The sequence below is a fragment of the Lactuca saligna genome, chromosome 9 (assembly GCF_052625555.1).
Source record: "Lactuca saligna cultivar CGN05327 chromosome 9, ASM5262555v1, whole genome shotgun sequence".
Lineage (NCBI taxonomy): Eukaryota > Viridiplantae > Streptophyta > Magnoliopsida > Asterales > Asteraceae > Lactuca > Lactuca saligna.
The window spans coordinates 46,971,196-46,990,773 of NC_136425.1; the positions used below are offsets into that span (position 1 = coordinate 46,971,196).

Below are 19,578 nucleotides of genomic sequence, written 5' to 3' on the forward strand. Positions count from 1 at the left end.
CAAAGTGGAACTCGACGAGTTCTATGAAGATGATCTTAAACTCGGCGAGTTGGATGAACAACTTGGCGAGTCCTATGAAGATTTCCTGGAACTCGACGAGTTGTTCTTCAAACTCGGCGAGTCATATGAACTGTTACTGAGTAAGAGGGGTTTAGGTGTTGAAGGTCCAACCCTTCGTATCTGCACGCGGAATTAGCAATTTAACGTGTAGCAATAGTCCTAGAAACCCAAATCCTCATAAAGGATGCTCTGGTGAGGATTTGGAAGCGAGTGAGAGATCTGCTCGTGTGGACTCGACGAGTAGTTCTTGGACTCGACGAGTCGGATTGCGAGTCGGTTCTATCGTCCCAAGTCGTGAGTTAAGGGTGACTCAGTGAGTGGGAAGAGGGACTTGTCGAGTAAGACCAGGTTAGTATGAGAAGGACTCGGCAATTCGGTGCCATGACTCGGCGAGTCCAGTCAACTGGAAGTTGACTTTGACCAAGGAGTTGACCTTGGACCAGGGGTGGGCCAGTCATCTGACCTAAGGGTATTTACGAGTGGCTAATCTATGTTTATGATTTATAGCCGGAGGATTACTGGTTCAGCAGTTAGGCGCTTAGCAAGCAGACTTTCAGCAGCTACTTTTCGAGGTGAGTTACATTCCAGTAGCAGTGGGCCTACGACCACAATGTCGGCCCACCAATAGGAATTGTATGATTAGATGATTGTCTCTGTGATATTCATCTAGGGTTGCTACTACATGTGATATGTTTATGTGCTAGAATGATATGATGCTATGTGTTAGTGACAGTAGGGGAGATAGTCCCAAGATTACCGGTCGATAGGGCCGAAGGGGTAGTCATGCCCAGCCATGCTAGATAAATTATGTGATATGTGTTATGTGGTGGTAGTAGGGGGTGAAATAGTCCCCAGTATCCAGTCGAGAGGACCGAAGGGGAGACCAGCACCCAGATATGCTAATCAGTATCCGGTCGAGAGGACCGAAGGGGAGACCAGTACCCAGATATGCTAGTCAGTGCCGGTCGAAAGGGCCGAAGGGTTAGGTCGGGCACCCAGATATGCCTGACAATATATGTATGATATGTGGTTATATGGTATGTGATACAGTGGAGGAACTCACTAAGCTTCGTGCTTACGGTTTACATTTTTGTTTTCAAGTACCTCTTCATCGAAGGGGAAGGAGCTGGCGCGGTAGCGGCACATCATACACGCACATTGTTTTCCGCACCATGAGTCATTATAGGATTTTGTACTCTGATAGTTGATTGTTTTCATATTTCGGTTTTCAGACACGATGTATGTTATGAAATGGTTTGATTCGACAATGTTTTATTTACAAATGTTTTCTAAAGTATTGATTTAAAAACAAAATTTTGGGACGTGAAATTTGGGTCGTTACACCAAATGTCGAAGCTAATATGCATACAAATTTCCAATTCGAGAACATAAGGAAGAAATGGCGGCGATTTGAATTTGTACAGATGAGAAGAAAGGTGCACAGGAAACAAAGGGCATCTCAGTCTCGAATCAAAGCGACCCATGATGTTGAAGTTGAAATTACACTAAGAAGATATCGAATCAAAGCGACCCATGAAGCTAAATCGGGATAACAATGTATTTATGATGTCGAAGCATGAACCCTAGTGATTTAAATATAATCAAACAGGTGACAGGGATCACGATTTACAGACCTGGAGGAACTTTCAGGCAACTGCTATTCAAGGAAGAGGGTGTGGGTTTAGATAAAAATTCATGCTTAACATCATATGAGTACCAATCTCATATGTGGGTTTTGATCGGGATAGGGGCAGAAAATCATTTACCTTGGTCGGTGGCATCCGATGGCGGCGGAAGGTGGTGATGGCAGCTTCCGGTTGTAATAGAGATGGGGTTCAAAGTTTTTGGAGTTGAGGGAGGAAGACAAAGTTGTGTCTTTACTATTTACGAGAGAGAGAGAGAGAGAGAGAGAGAGAGAGAATAAGAGTGTGTGTGTGTGTGTATGTGAGTGAGTAAGTGAGTGAGAGAGAAAGAAAAGAGAGAGAGACCTTTTATATATTAAATTAAATAATTATATTTAATTTTAAAAAAATAATAATAAGAGAAAACATCATAAATGGTCCCCCTATGGTAGTAAAATGACGAAAATGCCCTTTAGTTAACGGACAAAACTTAACAGAGTTAAAAATAAGGACTAATTGTCAAAAGTTTTAAAGTCAAAAATAATTTCATGGTTCAAAAGCAATATGACCCGAACCTGTAAACAGGATCCAGGATCACACCAGTGTTTTCTGCAACTTCCTTGACAAATTTAAGCTCTTCTGCTGTACTCATGGCATACCCGAACCCTTTAGCCTATCAAAACAAAATATTAAACAAACATCAAAATGTCAAAATAAATTATACATGAAAATAAGTTTATGTTGTTACATTTTCGATTTTCACTATATCATGTGAATCATGGGAGTTTCAAATTTTTGTTGTGAAAGGAAAATGATTCATTTATCGGTCCAAATTGATCCAACTCCGGTTCAACTCAATATACCCACAGGGACCAACTATGACGTTTCTAAACCACGGGGCTAAATTTCAAATTTGAGGAAACCACATGGACCATTTATGATGTTTTTTCTTCATTTTAAGAGTAGACTTTTGTTTACTTTTACTAAAATATAAAACGTTTACAACTAAGTTTAATCATTATATTAAAACATGAAGTAAAGAGAAAAATATAAATCTAGTTCAATTTACATATATATATATATATATATATATATATATATATATATATATATATCACAGTTGGACATTTACAAACTGTGATTTCATCAAAAGTATTTTTTAAAAATAGGTTTTGTCATTTTGACATGATGAAAATTGCAAATGACATGAAATTCATCCAAACCCATCTACGATTTCATCTCCTGAATCTCATATGTTATTTTTTAATCTCAAGTGAGATCGTACAAGTGTTTAATGGGATTGTATAAGTGTTGAATGCATAGCCTTATACATTAGACATTTGAAATCCTTTTAGAACATTTTCCCAGTGCCATCTTTTCGTGGAATAGACTCATCCAGCTCCATTCTTCGCCATCCACCAACCATTGAACCTATTTCTTCACTCTTATCATACAAACCAAGAAGCCCTCCCGTGTGTATAAACAGAATCTTTCTTCCTTCCCACTTTCTTGGATTTTCTGCCATGTCTTTCATCATCCCATAACCCGCCTTTCCACTACAAAAATAAAAATCCAAAAACAAGTTTTTTTTTTTTAAAGTCAAAAATATTTTCATGGTTCAAAAGCAAATATAATAGCCCAAACCTGTAAACAGGATCCAGGATCACACCAGTGCTTTCTGCAACTTCCTTGACAAATTTAAGCTCTTCTGCTGTACTCATGGCATACCCGACCCCTTTAGCCTATCAAAACAAAATATTAAACAAACATCAAAATGTCAAAAAAAAAAAAAATTATACATGAAAATAAGTTTATGTTGTTACATTTTCGATTTTCACTATATCATGTGAATCGACTCCAGCTTCAAGTCCATCAAGTAGACCTTGGACATAATCATAGAAGTATTCCGGATCATCACATACACAATATGCAGTAACCTGCAATTTAGTTTTGTTGAATTAAAAGTTTTGAATCTTTAAGGAAACAAATTAAATTAAAATAAAAGATGTACTTTTGTTTTAAGCTCACTTAGACATGAAGCAATTGACAAACCAGCAACTGTACCACCACTAAAAATCAACACAAATACAATTAAAAAAAAAGTTACATATGCTTAAAATATAAAAGTAATCACATTAAAAGTTGAAATAATAACAAGACTAAAACCTGCCACATGCTACAACAATATCATCAAAGCTTGTTTTCATTGTCCCTTTTTGGACCTGATTCTCAATCTCCCTAATTGCTTCAATATATCCCCTACATCACATGTTGGAATTCATCTTTTAATTTTTTTTTTTTTTTTTTATTTTATAAAAAAATATATACATCATAAAAAACCCAATCTCACCAGGTCCCTAAGGAATTTGATCCACCAACCGGAATGACATAAGGTTTTCTTCCTTCTTTTATCAACTTCTCTTTCAACAAATTAGTAAGTGTCTGAAAGTCAAGCAAAAAGGAAAGAAAGTTTTGTAATTTACTACAATGTTTTTATTGACAAAATGTTTGAATATTATATTACATACCAAACTTCCAATTCTTGAATATTCTTCCTTTGAAACAAGATCAATATGTGCACCAACTAATCTCTCCACCAACAGGTTTCCTGTCAATCCAGGGTCTTTTTCCACAAGAATCTGCATAGTAAATAAAATTAAATTAAAAAATAAAATTCAAAGATTAAGAAAAAAAAAAATGAGAGATGGTTTGAATATAGGACACCTTTGAGGTACGAAGTATTAGAAAACAATCTAGGTTGAGATACTTGGCGGCAACAGCTGTCGCCCGACAATGGTTGCTTTGAATGCCGCCAATGGTTATGATGCAGTCTGCTCCTTGTGCAACCGCATCTGCTAACAAGAATTCAAGTTTGCGAACTTTGTTTCCACTCAATTGCATACCTGAAAGATCATCACGCTTACATGATGAAAAGTTTTGTGTCAGTGTTGCAAAAAGAAACTGGTAAACTATGATGATATCTAGATGTGGTCATTCAAGTATGCTTTAGAATCCAAATTGGTATATATGTATATGAATTCATCAATCTTTTGAAGTAAAACTATGATGATATACAGTATTACTGATAACTACTCATCTAGGTTTTAGTTGAATTCCATGCTATTCATACACATTTTCATAAAAGAAAGTAGCAAGTACTTGTAAAAATCATCAATCATATAACAATTACATCCATAAATGCACTTCATAAGGCAATTAACTAGGCATAAAACCAGAACGTTCACCGATCTGCAATCAAACAAATTCATATACATGAACTGAACAAGGTACAAACCAAAATAGCTACCTTTAGCCAAACTTCAGTGTCCTTGGGCAAGTTAGGAAGGTTCCATTTGTGAATTGGAGTTGGAAACTGAAATCAAACAAAACCAGCAATCAAAAACGGCATAAAACAGGGAGTGAAGGAGGGAAAAGGGTACGAATTACATGTCCAAGAGAGAAGGCGTGAGAAGGAATTGGATTGAGTTTAGATGCCCATGTCGGAGGATGATATGGTCTCTGCGTCAAGAACTCGGAAGTCGATTGTTGTTGTTGTTGCTGTAATTGAGTTGTGGATGCCATGAAACGAAATGGAGTTTGATTTGGGCGTAATTTGGGGGTGTTGGTGGTGGGTAATGCGAAGAATGGTGATAGGCTGGGACTTGGGGTTAATCGCCGAATGCTCCAGGTGCTGTTCAACATCAGGAGAGTGGACTAATCACTATGGTCCCAAATCAGTGAAGAAAACCTAACCATGGTGGTAAAATAATTTAAGACTACAGTGCTCAAATCGTTAAGTTATTATAGAAGATAATCAAGAAGAGTATACAACTTGAAGTCATGTTTTATGACTCTAAAAGAAATTAGTAAAAAATAAATATAGAAAATCAAAGGTGATAAACGGTAAATATAACTTTAATATATATGAGATTTTAATACTTTGTTCAAGAAATTTATTATTTTTATAAGAGAATAGTTTTTAAATCATTTAAAAAGCATATAACATGTTATTGTGAGAATATGGATAATGTTGTTAAATAATAATTAAGTTTCACAATTATATTACTTATTTATTACATGAATTATTCAAACTTATTTAAGAGGTAACATGTTTAATGTTCATTTATTCCAATATCGAGATTTTTTTTTCTAAACTAGAATACAGCATATGTTTTGGAATTATTACGATAATATTAGTAAATAGTAATCAAATTATATTATGGTTCTTTCTATTTTAAACTTTTGTTAATAGTAATTTAAATACTAAGTTTTTATTTTACACTATTATTACCAAAAAGAAAATTATACCGAAAACTATTTGCGTCTACCACCTTCTTGATTTTCAAATATTATTGCTTCGACTTTACACAATTTAGAACAACAAACTAATTCTACTATGAAATTGTGATAACACACAATACTTAAAAAATGAAACTTTATAATATACAAATTAAAGCATAATATAAATTAGAGGTGACTCGTACGGCATGTTAGTGAAACATGAACTCGATATGAAATAAATAGTTTTGATAAGATATTTAAATAAAAAATTAAATTAAACGGGATGATATGATACGATACGAAAATTAAACATATGAAGTTAGGGTTGAAATATAACCTATTTATTTATATGTATATTTTTATAATTTTTTAAATGAACTAGAAAGACCAAAAACAAAACCATATATAAAAGAAAATTTTTGGATCTAATCATTTGTGTAACGTGAAAACGACTTAGTCGACTAAATCAAGATTTTATTTTCAATTTTTTTAATTTTCTCCCAAAATACACGGTTCCCACGAACATTTCCTCCTCTTCATGATCCCTTCCCTTGTCTCCCAAAGTCCTACTCTTTCAATTTTTCCATTAAATTTACTATGAATTAGTTATTCCTCATTTAAACTACTATTTGTTCTAATTTTCTATTTTTTCCCCTTTATGTATGCTCATTTCTATTCTACCGATATATTTGGGTTTTCAACCTCACATGTCACGGCACATTTTAAGGTTTAATTCTAATTAAAACCCAACTCCGGACACAATCACGACACGAAAATAAACGCATTGACATGACATGATGTATAAATAGGTTGGATTATGATCAAATTCTTTCAATTTATTTGCTATTTCAACGCAACATAATACAAGATCTAAATATTATACATAAAATTATGAAAATATATGACTAATATGAATAAAAGGCTAAGTCGGATTCTATTTAAGTGTCCAATGCTAAAAAAAATAAGATCATAAAACGTAATCTAAAATGGTTAGTTATTGTGTCATTGTGCAAGATCCGACAATACCTTTTTTACGGGTCCAAGCCAAAGGAGTGAGAGGTTCGGGTCGATCCGGGTTGATTTGCCCCAAAACAAACACAAAAGCTTGTGTCTTTTTTTCCCTTTCCATATCGAAGCATAGAGGAGTGCGAGTGCCTGGCATGGCAGGATAAGCTCGTGCGATTGAAACTTGAAACTGAAGAGCAGAGGAAAACCCACACCCAATTCCTGGCAATTGCAACGCACATTTTCCTTTCTGTAACTGTAAGATTATGTGTTCTCTAACTCTAACCCTACCATGTATCCCACCAAAAAGTCTCAATTGTTCCACTACAATCACTCGAAAAACCACTTGTTCATCATATTCAGTTCCAGTTAAATATAGGAGCATCAAAATTCGATTACAACCTTGTAAATGCTCTTCCACATTATCATCTTCATCGACTAAGAAACCCAATTGGGTAAGACGGGAGCGGGATAAAGCCGATGAGGTTTTTGAGGAGGGTGAAAAGGTTTTTTTAGTAGTTAATTTCTACCGGTTTGTGTTCATCGAAGACCCAGAACAGGAGGTCTCCAAACACCTTGCGTTTCTACAGGTTCCCATTCTCTGTTTTCAATTATAAGGAATTCATTTGAATGTTAAACTTGATTTTGATAAGTGTTTTAGTGGGTGTTCGAATGTGCAATTGAAATGATTAGGTTGTGGTGATGACTGATGACTTACTTGTAGGGTCGTGACATTCATGGTCGGATATACATGAATGAACAGGGAATCAATGCTCAGGTAGGTAAAAACGATTCCTGCATGGCATCTAAATTGGGCCTGAATCATATTTGAAGAATGATATGAACCCTAATTTGGTTAATTTGTGGTGCAGTACAGTGGGCCATCAGAAGATGCTCTTGCATACGTGAATTGGTTAAAAGAAGATGAGAGATTTAATGATATATTAGTTCAGATATCACCTCCTGTTCACAGGCATGCTTTCCCAAGACTCAAACTGCGGTATAAGCCTTCTCTTGTACAGGCAAGAAAGCAGTCACACTCCTCTAAGCTGCTTCTTTTTTTTCTTTACTAGACATGACTTTTCCTGATTTTTAAATTTGTGTTAATTTTGTTCAGTTGGAAGGAGGGGTATCACATCTTCCTTTAACTGACTCATCTATGCGAGCAACCCCTCTCACACCATCTGAATGGAGGAAGAGACTCGAGGATAGAAATGTCATTTTATTAGATGTCAGAAACGGTACTTTTCTTCTCCCCTCTCCTTATTTGATCATATATAACACATTAATTATTTAATTGTTATTGTAGTACTATGGTTTTGTGATCAGGTTATGAATGGGATATTGGTCACTTTCGTGGAGCTCAACGACCAAATGTAGACTGTTTCAGGAGCACAACTTACGGGATATCTGAATCAGAGGTATATAAATATAACTTGCTCCATGTTTGTCAATGTACAAGTCAAATATCAGATTTCAAATTATAAAATGTATCTATCAATTGTTTGTTTATATCGATGTTTATTCATTTGACACAGGACGTTGCTTCAGATCCTTTAGCTAATGTTAACAAAGAAAACACAGAGATATTAATGTATTGCACAGGTGGTATTCGTTGCGACGTATATTCCACTATCCTTAGGTATGTGTGTGTACATGTATATGTATATATGTCATTATGTCTGAATAATGAATTGTGTATGATTTGATAGACAAAGGGGTTACAAAAAGCTGTATGCATTGAGAGGAGGAATCTCACATTATCTAGAGTGTGAAGGCTCAGTGGAATGGATTGGAAATTTATTTGTTTTTGACTCTCGCCTCTCTCTACCACCACCTTCAGTAGTTAAACATGATGAAACCAAAGTTCATGATGATGTTGTGTTTGCTAAATGCTACATTTGTAATTCAAAAGTCTCGGAATTGAGACATCGGAATTGCGCAAACCTGGATTGCAATCTGCTATTCCTGTAAGTAACTTTAGTTTTATACTTTTTATAATTTGATGTTCATAAAAAAATATTTTTTTTGTCTTTTTTCAGGTGTTGTTTGAGTTGCATGGATGAGTTAAGAGGATGCTGTTGTTCAAAATGTACATCTGCTGATAGGATTAGACCTGTGCTTTCAGGTCATGAAAGATACAAAAAATGGCATCACTATCGCGACACATAAAGATTAAAGATCCATTGGCATTGTAGTGGAAGACACAAAGTGTAATATGAACACCTAATAAAATTAATTTTTTGTACATTTCTGAAATAGTTAAACTAAACCACAACAATGTTCTATCAATGTTAAAAAAAAAAAAAAAAGGAACAAAGAAATGAAAAAACTTGTAAGAGCTCCAGACAACAATGAGTATGTATGATCATGATTGGATTTCAACATCACCTTCACAGAATTTCCATGATCCATCTTCTTGCTTCTTCAGCAAATAACGGATTGTGTAGGTACTGAAATCAGTCATGATAAATGTTATCGATATGGTTTGTAATGATTGTTAAAGGGCTAATTCGTAAAAATGCAAAATATTTACCTATAATAATTTGGGTTCTTTTTATGAGATGAGTCCACAAGTTCAGCTGCTTCTTCAACAAGAGCCTCTATTTCTGCCATTTCCTTACCTGTTTCATCTGACAAAATGTCTGCTTGAAGAATAGTCAACTGCAGCAAAACAAATCTCCAAAAGCAACACCTGTCTTTTGCTGACTCAGCTAAACCCTTCCACTGTGTTCAGATTAATGGAAAGTTGTAAATATCAGAGATCTTGAAAAGGTCAAAGATTTATTATACGTTTTGAACAAATATTTAAAAGGTTCATACTCTTGATAACATGATTGACTCGATGAACCCTCTGAACATGAGTAAATGACTATTTTACCCTTCTGTTACCATTAAGTTAAAAATACACATCCCCTAAGCAAAACATTAATTACCTGAAGAAGCATCGACTCATCAAGAACATCAACAAGATTATGAAGTTGATGATTAGGCCCAAGAGCTTCAGCTTTAACAGTTTGCCATTGTTTAACAAGACTTTCAGCTTCTTCCACACGCATTGATCTCTTCTTACATGAATTTAAACTCGCACCCATGCTAGAATCTTTTACACCTCCACCTTCGATATCACCCTTGACTTTTTCCTTTTGCGTTGACCACAATGACATCACCATTTTGGCAATATGATTCCCCTTATCACAAGCAGATCCCCAAAGACCATGAGAAGACTCTGTAAGTGATCCCGTGTTGGGCCCACTAAGGGCCCAACTAGATACCCTCCTGGGCCCACGAAACCGCACACCTATGGTTGCAAATAATAAGCAAAACATTGCTGTGGCAAAGCTCATATACCTAATTGTGTTATTTGGATCCAACCAAATTTCCCAAACTTTATCATAGTGTACTCCTAAATTTCTCTTTAATTGAACAGATGGGTAGCTTTCAGGTTTCAAATTGTTTGCTATTAGTGGGCTTTGTAGATTTGATGGAGTCAACTGCTTTACAGTTGACCCAAGACGTGGTGAAGATGAATGATCTTCAATACTTCTCCAATCAGATGAAAAAGTAGAAGAAAGTGGTCTCTGGTTTAAACCTGGTGATGTTTGTGGGGATCTTTTTCTATTCTTGTTTTCAGAAACCTTCTTTTCACCAACAAAAAAGTTATCCTGAAGAAATTTGTTTAAAAAATTAGCTTCCTTTAAGACTAAAAGCAGATATGTTTTTGAACAAGTGTTGAGTTGAGTTGACTCACCAAAGATGGAGAACAATCCCTTGTGTCTGGAAACAAGCCAAGTAAAGCATCCTTTACCCATGATTCCTGATCAATCCAGCAACAATTCTTGTGTGAGAGATTATATCTACATTTATAACATAACCCATGATTTAAAGGCATTTGAAATTTTGTAAAAAAAATGCATAAACAAAAGCATACAAGCAACTTCTTGGCATTTGAAGCATCCTTGATGTCCATCCGTGATAACAATGTTCTTGAAGTTGAATTTAAACTTGACTCAACCTGCTGAAGCCTTTCAATAACCACAGCCTCATCGCCCTGTACAAAATGACGAATATAGCCCTCAATTTGTTGATTAAACACATTCTATACAAGAGAAAATCACCTCTCCTAGTAGAAACAAGCAAAAGGCTTCTTCAAGTTTTAAAGCAATTCCTTCTGATGCCACGAAACACTCAAGAATGCTTTTTGCTTTCTTAATCTACAAAATAAAATGAAGAGGCTTTAATGAATAGATACTTGAGATGTATTTTTTTTTTTTTTTTGGATATGTGAGCTTAAAATAAATAAAAAATGTACCAGGTTTCCAAAAGGAATATACCATCTCTATATGCTTGCTTGAAAAACCAAGGGCAATATGGGCCATCATTACAGTATAGAGGCAATTTGCATCAACTACTACTCTTTGATTCTGTGACTCGAGTGACTTCTTGTTCTTTCGTGTATTAGCTAAACTATCCCATGTAAGAAGCTCAACTATTTCTGCAGCCATGAGCTTATTTAAAGCTTGATTCAAGAAGGTTGACCAATCTTCTATTTGGCATTGACTTTCCACATCCAGTCCCTGTCTTAAGAGTTCCCTCAAGGCTGCAATTGCCCCTACTCTCCTCTCAGCATTTTCTTGTGTATGAGGCATGCCTAATAACTCCAATGTACATGCAGGAGCAAGCTCTTCCAAAGATTCTTCAATCTAATGCACATATTGTAATTGATATTTCCATTTAGGGTGTTTCTTTATTTGAATAAAAGGAAAGTGAAGTAAAAAGCACCTGAGATAACAATGTCATCTGCTCAAGTGAAGGTTTGCTTTTGAGAAGAGACTGAGCACGAGCTAAAGCTTCAAATCCTTGGGAAATCTTGTTCTTTTCAAAGTTTACTTTTGCTATAGCACACTTCAAGAAAGCGCCTATAAGGCTATAATAAGAAAATGTGAAGGAAAAGACAGGTGGCATGCTCAAACCTCGTTTTGCCATTTCTTACCTCTGCAAGAGCCATTGATAAAAGCAAATCATGAACAAAAGGCTTAGAATCAGGGTGTTGTAGTGCTGTTCGTCCAATGTCTAGAGCAAGCTTCTCTTCTCCAACCTAGAATAAACTTAAATTAGATATATATAATAAATATAAACAAAGAAATTCAAAAAGAACATGAAAAACAATACAATGTAGCTCCAAGAATCATCTACCTCTTGTAAGAGGGAAAGTGCACCAGGCAACCAGGACCATGGAATTTGAAGAGATGACTTTGGTGGAACTTTTTCCCTTACATTACCAGCATAGTCTGCTTCAAAAAGAAGCTTATCACGCACATCCATTAAAAGATTCTGAAAATATGCAAAACAAAGCTATATATCAATGCTTATGTAGTGAGTTTATTGTTATCCTGTAACAAGGGGATCATACTAATGTTATTAGGCATATTAAAATAGATTCAAAGGCACCTGGCGAGAAACAATAGTATCCATGGTGTATCCTTCTTCAATCTCAGCAAGTTTTAGATGCTTCATGGACTTAACAATCTCATCTTTCTCTGATTTATCGGGAATACCAAGAATCTGCAATATGCTCATTGTAAGTAATTCAATATGATAAGCATCTGAACTTATCAGAGGTTACAAATACCCTAGTCTTCAACAAGAGGCAACATAAGGAATCTCATAAGTGGTTGGTTGAAATACTAATGACTATACATGATGAAGCAGAGAGACATATACAAGGATGTAACACTAAGAAATCCCTCATATAATCACTATCAGTCAGATTAGATTAATTAATCCCAGTATTAGACAGTTAAACCCAGTAATATACAGTATTAATTACAGCAACAGAGTAATCAATAACATTGGCTGCTTGTTTTGTTCAAATCTAGAGCCAATCTGATATTAAGGATACATGTAAGTGTGAGTGGTGAATATGAGGTATAGTGTCAAGAAATTGACACCAATAAGGCACAAATTAATCATGAAACGAGTACAAGGAACCTGGTAGCAAGTGACAGGTATCTCAACAAATGCTGATCGAGTATGATGAACATTGTTGCTATTATCAGCGACACGAACGTCAGCAATTTCGCGACCGCTTACAGACAACAAAATTCGTCGTTGACGCCTTCTCGACAACGAATTGAACGAAACCCTAGAAGGATAAGAAGAACTAGTAACTTCACTGGAGCTGTATTTACTGAATCTCGTGTGAGTCTTGTTGTTTGGAGAGATGTAGCAGCACAGAAGTAAAATGTGTGATGAATCAACAAATACTGCTGCCATGGAAGAAAACGCCGGTGTCCCTCAGGTAGCAGATAAAAAGAAAGAATGAGTGAACGAAGGAAAGAACAATGTTACAATGCAGTTGAAGCTTGTGTAAAGAATGGGAAAGCAGAAGGGCGAGAGGAAGCCATGGCCCAAAAAGCAGCTAAAGGAACTTCTGGAATTGCAATTTGTACCTTTTCCATTGAGCCTTGGAAATCCCTTTCCCTTTCCCTTTCCCTTTTCTTTTCTTTTTTTTTTCTTTTTGTTGTTTGGATCATAAATAGCTCTCGAGATTTTTGTAAAATGTTTTAAACATGGTAATTATAGAACGTAAGAAAAAAAAAGTTACATAACGTCTGAATTAATGTCATTTACACCGATTTTAATCTGAGAAATTTCTAATTTCACAATTATTCAAGATAATAACAATGATACTCAAACCAATTGAAGAATGAAATAAGATTGTGACTAAAGAAAACAGAAAGCGATTAATCATACTATCAATCCGTCTTAACATTATTCAAAGATTATAATTATAATTGTTATCATACCTTGAAGAATTTGATACAAATAAAACTAATTTAGATTTTAGCATGTTAAACTGGACATTGTGTTTTCTTATGTGCGTCTAAGGTGGAATTCGAAATCAACAAATAAAGCCAACTACTAGGACCAAAACTAACAAGTAATAGTTAGGATTAGGATATCCAATTGGTTTTATTTAAAAAATTAGAGGTATCATGCCCATGTTGTGCGGAAATAAATTGTAATTGATAGATGTATTTTTTTTATTGTTATATATTTAGTCTTCATATATTTAGTCTTTTGAAAACATCTGTGGATCTAGGATATATAACATTAGAATGCATCATCCGTTGGATTCTATTGAATAGTTTTACCGCGCCTCTGGTGCGAGAAAACCAAATGTATCAAATGCAAAAGATACAAAAGTGTATTGGCTTGGGAATTTTTTATATTATTTTAAAATAAGTAAAACATCATCAAACACAAACACAATCAATGTAGATAATATTTTATATTTTAAAAATGTTCACTTATTTGATTAGACCGGAGATAAGTAATTTGAATCAATTTAAAAAGGAAATCGATTCGTACACAACAGTTTTATCCGTATACAACAATTTATATTTAGTTGAGTTGTACAATACAATACTTCAAGGCACAAATTGTTATGAATAGAAAACTTGTGTTGTGTACGAATCACCTCTCATTTACAAATGCTAATTAAGATTATGTTGAGTTTAATCGCTTAATTTGCAAATGTCAAATTCAACCACTTGAGGTATAAAATTGATCGCAATCGTTATACAACTTGAGATATTTTTAAACAATATTCGTCAAGTATCTGTTAACTATATTATCGATTATTAAAGTTTTATTCGCTTATTTCTTTCTTTGTAGGCAAAAAACTGAAGTGGCGTTAATATAAAGGTTTGTGAAACACTCATTGTTAAGATAAATTTTAAAAAACTTTTAAAATCTTTTGATTTTAAATCTCATTTTGAATGTCAAAAATACAGAATAACGGTCCCAAATATCATAATCATACTATAAAGTTTAAAATAATAAGGTTGTTACAATTTGTATCATAATATAGTTCAAAATACCATACAAAGGTGCTTTCAAAAATTTCATTATCATCTTCTATTCTTATCTCTAGGTCTTCATCTAAACACATGTCAAATTATAGTTAGACAATAGAATGTCTAGTGGGAATACTCGATGTTGATTAATTTTGAGTAAGTAATGATGACAATCATTACGATTCAAACCTCCAAAAATCAATAGAAAACCAACAAAGTTTTCAAAAACTCAATAATATCAAATCAAGGGTACAAGGGACCTAAATTTAAGTCATAAACTCATAATGGTTTAACAACCGACAAATCAAATCTCAAGGGAATAATAACTAATAATCCAAATCAAAGGGTTATATAAACCAGTATCTAAAGTCAATGGGTATATGAACTAATAATCCAAAGTCAAACTCCAAAGAATTTCTAAGATGTTAAACAATGGTTAGACAGATAATAACAACTCAAAAAATAACAAGGAAATAATTCTATAAATTAAACATGCAAAAGAATTAATTCTATTCTTCAAATCTCATGTCAATCTCAATAGTCCAAACTTTTAATTGTTGTCAATCCTCAAGCTTTCAAATAGATAGCACAAAACATTCTACTCATTTATAGCTCATAAAAATAAACCAGGATATAGTGGAAGTAACCACCAATTAGTCCACAAGATGGATAGCTAGTCCACACATGCACCCGATAAGACTCGCACCCACTTTTAGACTACACCACGATAGAAATATCTCAGACCCTCGTTTGGTAATACAATATGAGATATATGAAAAACCAAAACTTCAAAAACAACACTTAATACAAATCAACAAACATAAAGAGACTTTTCACTGTAAATTCAATGAAACGGCGCATTTCAAGGCTAGTTTTTTAGTTTTCTTTCAAATATTTAAATAGATATTAGCTCAAATTTTTTATAACATCTTATTTTAGGATCGATTCTAAAACGTAAAGAATTGTTATGCTTGTTTCTACGACCGGTCATGTGAAATTTAGATGGATAAAATAAAATATATTCAAATTAATATGGTAAAAATAAATATGTTTCCTGAACGTTCAATTTACATTACTATTATATTTAGATATTTAGATTTAGATATAGAATATAGAGTATAAGATTAAATAGGATGATAACAAGCAACGATTTATAAGTTTCTCAAGATTTATTTCCGTTTTAAGTTTTAATACGTTGTTGTCTCTGTTACTATATACTTACTGAGATATTTCATATCACATCGATATTTCTATCCATTTCGTTTTACACAATTGACAAAACAAACATTTTAATAAAATTACATGTCAATTTAAACGCTATAATTCTATGGAACATAGATAACAACAGGTCTTTGTAATGAATAGAATCCATAAGACTATATTATAGTGCACAAATCAATTAAAACATATGCATACAACATTTGATGAAGAATGTTTTCCCAAGAGCTTCAGTTGACTTTAAATGTAAAGTCAAGCACCCCAATCTTCATCACTTGAATCCTAAACATATCATTTAATGATAAAATTAGTTGAATAATTGCATTATCACATATACATGAATCTTGAGGTGATTATTTCATCATATGAATATATTGCAAGTGACATTAAGTAAAATTATAAAAAGCTGATTAGTAATAAAAAAAAATCTTACCTCGGATGGATCTGATATGTCTTCAATTTCATCATCAGAAACCTAAAACAAATGGGAATGTTGTCAAACGAAAATCTAAAAATATTTCTGTTAAGTAATTAAGGAAGACATATAAAGTTTCTCAACAAACTATATGCAAAAATGTCACTATATTCTCACAACCTTTTTAAATATATACCTGAACAGAAATATTTATCAATCCTATAAAGAAACTTAATAAGAATACCTTAGCCTTTTTCTTCCTTGGAGTAGATTTAGTACCTACAAGTGAGAAGTATAACAATAAATTAGACTAATATGTTTACTAGACAATAAACAAAATAACAATTATATAAACATATAGCCATATATAATATAGTAATATACCACTAGCTTTTCTTCCTTTAACTGCTTTTCCCTTTTCTTCCTTTACTGCCATCTGTAAACATAATAAGTTTAATATAACAAGTCATTGACACTTACTTACCACAGTAATTAATTTACTCTAAAAGGTGGAAATCAATAATGATTGAAAATATTTCATGATTTAAAAGTATGACCTTTTCCTCTTTTTTCTTGAATAATGTAGAGATAGTGGTTTGAACAAGAGAGCCATGATCCTTTACTTTTGTTGCTGAAATACTACTTTCTGTAGCTTCTTTAATCACTTCTGTTTCTTCAGGATCCTTACTGTAGAACATAGCAAAAGGACTTTCAGATTTCAATCTCCATTTTTGTTGAAACAAAATGTTTTCAGAAGATACCTGATTGGACTTCCACCTGTTACATTTTCTTCCTCATTGGAGGATTCAGAGTTGATATCCAAATCAATTGCATCATCTGCAGAAGAAGATTCTGCAAACCTAAAAAAAGATACTTATTCCTTAATCCTTAGTTATTAGTTATATGTATGCATAAACACAAAACCTATTAACAATAAATGAAAGAATGCTTACTTATAGTTCTTTCCAGAGGTCCTTGCTGAATGCCTAGTTGGTGTTTTTTGACTCAAATCTTGTAAATCATTATCACTGTCTGAAAATTCCTCTTCTAGTTTATGTACAGGAGTCTCCTGATGTTTGACTTTGACCTGAGTTACTCTACTTGGAGTTACCCCTTGTATTCTTTCACTTGTTGAACCTGCACCACCTTTAAAATCATACTCTTTTTGTTGCCCCTGTGAGAAATATGGAATATGTCAAGATTATGTCCAATAAATAGATTTGCAATTGTGGGTAAAAAGAGAGTAATTGTAGTTACCATATTCATATTTTCTGGAAAGCTGAGTTGGGTTTCTTCTGGATTCTCTTCCTTGGTTCCAATCCACCATGCATCAGAAAATACAATCTGAAGAAGTAAAACATTTCAAGAAGCTTAAAAATTGAAGACCTGTAAATCATGAGAGAATGGTGATATAAGAAGTAAACAAACACTAACCATGGTATCAAAGTAATCTTCACACATCACGTTCTTCCCACCTTTAGAGAACTGCAGTGTTAGGTACCTGTTTTTGGGATAAACAATAGTCCCAAACAGCTTCATCCTACCCTGCATACAGAAGAGAGAAGATCCAGTCACAGTCAGTTTATGGTGATCCAGGCATATACACCATGATTAACAATCTTAAACATAACTTGATTTCAGTCACAGTAAAGTAGAATAGACAAGTAAGATAGATCTTACATTTATTTCCCTTTCTAATGCAATTGAATAGTTAGTTGAAAGGGGCATTTACATTTTTCACATCTATCAAATCCTACCAGACACACGAGGACTCATAAACTCTCACAACTTTCAACCGGATTGAATTCCTAAGCATAGACGGAAGCAAATCACTAGATGAAGTAAACAAACCTGGGGGAAATCGAGATAGAGAATAGGGTTTTTGGAGCTGAGATCTTTGAGCTCGCCGAGCTTGCCACCAGAAATCGGAGAAATTAAACCCGGAAATGAGAATAGAAACCGATTCTTCCGGGTAGATTTCCTGAGTACGTCTGCACCGTGGTGTTTGATCACTGTCTTGGAGGGGTTCAGAGCCAGCGACGAAGCTTTCGCCGGAGCTTCAGATAGCAAGTTTTTTGAAATTGCAAGTTTTCTGAGTCGTTTCCGTTCTTCTGCTTCAGGGTTTGTTTGCTCCGCCGCCGACCGGCCACTTTTATCATTACCACCTCTCGCCATCTCCCTCTCGGTGGAGATTATGGAAGGCGGGAAAGGACTGCTTTCACTAGTAACCAAGAAGGGTACACACACTACAAAGTCCACCGCTCACGAGACCACGACTAAAATCAATTGTAGAATTCTCGCATATTCAGTTATTTGTCAAATTGGGTTTGGGTTAATTTTTGATTTTATATTTTCTTTATTTAAACCAAATATATAGTCATTTAAAACGATATTTTCCTTTTGTTATCCGGTTGGAAATCTTGGAAATATACAAAGTATGTAAAAAAAAAGGGAGATTCTATTTTCTCTTCTTTTTTATTTCTTCTCTGGTTCAAAAAGAAAAGAATGTGAATACTTCATACACATATGCATATTCGAAGGTTAAGGTTGAAAGATTCAATAGAGTAGTTGAAGGATGCGAATAAATAAGATTCAGTTTTGTATTTTCTTTTCCATTTTTAATTTACTCCTACATTACATGACTTTATAGATTCCCCTTAAGTGATGTGTGCAGTCCAAAGTTGATGCTGCATAATTCGTTTGGTTCCTCCTATCGACTTGGCTCATCCGAAATAAGTATTTTACAAATTTGAGAAGGGTTTTTAAAAACAATTTTTCCTTTATTATTCACTAGGTGTGAGATCCATGTATTATATGAGTTTAATTAAAAAAAATAAATATAAAATTGTAATAATTTGAAAATTTTAAATTTATAAGAAAAATGAAAAAAAAATTAAATTATTAAAATTAATCAGATTTTAAAGTATTGAATACATTACATATATAAACTCTTTTTAATAAATACTTTACATATATATTACCTTACACATTTTGAATTTTAATTTAATAAAATAAAAAATACAATAAAATGACAAGTGGAAAATAAAATTTTTAGAAAATGTCATGTGTTCAAATGAATGAGAAAATAACATGTGGTAAAAAAAACTTTCATTTA

The 19,578-nt window shown here is 33.7% G+C and overlaps 4 protein-coding genes across 5 annotated transcripts; 1 reads left to right on the plus strand and 3 right to left on the minus strand.

Annotated features, from left to right (window-relative positions):
- Window positions 1-2,894: 2,894 nt before the first annotated feature.
- D-CDES (D-cysteine desulfhydrase) lies at window positions 2,895-5,431 on the minus strand. Its single transcript, XM_078976146.1, has 10 exons — window positions 5,130-5,431; window positions 4,990-5,055; window positions 4,407-4,601; window positions 4,211-4,321; window positions 4,033-4,124; window positions 3,849-3,941; window positions 3,694-3,751; window positions 3,506-3,619; window positions 3,327-3,424; window positions 2,895-3,238 (listed from the first exon to the last, which is right to left on the minus strand). The coding sequence occupies exons 1-10, from the start codon at window positions 5,382-5,384 to the stop codon at window positions 3,034-3,036; spliced, it is 1,287 nt and encodes a 428-aa protein (XP_078832272.1). The 5' UTR covers window positions 5,385-5,431; the 3' UTR covers window positions 2,895-3,033.
- Window positions 5,432-7,076: 1,645 nt separating this feature from the next.
- On the plus strand, window positions 7,077-9,218 carry LOC145014646 (Rhodanese/Cell cycle control phosphatase superfamily protein). Of its 2 annotated transcripts, none has more exons than XM_078973066.1 (8): window positions 7,077-7,558; window positions 7,693-7,746; window positions 7,841-7,990; window positions 8,086-8,209; window positions 8,298-8,389; window positions 8,507-8,610; window positions 8,681-8,938; window positions 9,011-9,218. In XM_078973066.1, the coding sequence occupies exons 1-8, from the start codon at window positions 7,235-7,237 to the stop codon at window positions 9,138-9,140; spliced, it is 1,236 nt and encodes a 411-aa protein (XP_078829192.1). In that variant the 5' UTR covers window positions 7,077-7,234; the 3' UTR covers window positions 9,141-9,218. The 2 variants fall into 2 exon arrangements, with proteins under 2 accessions (XP_078829192.1, XP_078829193.1); XM_078973067.1 differs by having other exon boundaries at window positions 7,423-7,558; window positions 7,846-7,990.
- PARC6 (plastid division protein) lies at window positions 9,138-13,462 on the minus strand. The gene is made up of 12 exons (XM_078973065.1): window positions 12,960-13,462; window positions 12,420-12,533; window positions 12,165-12,302; window positions 11,962-12,066; window positions 11,751-11,873; window positions 11,303-11,671; window positions 11,087-11,182; window positions 10,900-11,019; window positions 10,720-10,785; window positions 9,905-10,633; window positions 9,505-9,695; window positions 9,138-9,421 (listed from the first exon to the last, which is right to left on the minus strand). The coding sequence occupies exons 1-12, from the start codon at window positions 13,242-13,244 to the stop codon at window positions 9,337-9,339; spliced, it is 2,421 nt and encodes an 806-aa protein (XP_078829191.1). The 5' UTR covers window positions 13,245-13,462; the 3' UTR covers window positions 9,138-9,336.
- Window positions 13,463-16,102: 2,640 nt separating this feature from the next.
- On the minus strand, window positions 16,103-18,745 carry RHL1 (root hair initiation protein root hairless 1 (RHL1)). The gene is made up of 10 exons (XM_078976497.1): window positions 18,315-18,745; window positions 17,898-18,008; window positions 17,721-17,807; window positions 17,417-17,637; window positions 17,225-17,323; window positions 17,021-17,150; window positions 16,848-16,899; window positions 16,708-16,742; window positions 16,482-16,523; window positions 16,103-16,330 (listed from the first exon to the last, which is right to left on the minus strand). Exons 1-10 carry the CDS (start codon window positions 18,636-18,638, stop codon window positions 16,301-16,303), a joined length of 1,131 nt encoding a protein of 376 aa, XP_078832623.1. The 5' UTR covers window positions 18,639-18,745; the 3' UTR covers window positions 16,103-16,300.
- Between the last annotated feature and the right edge of the window lie 833 nt (window positions 18,746-19,578).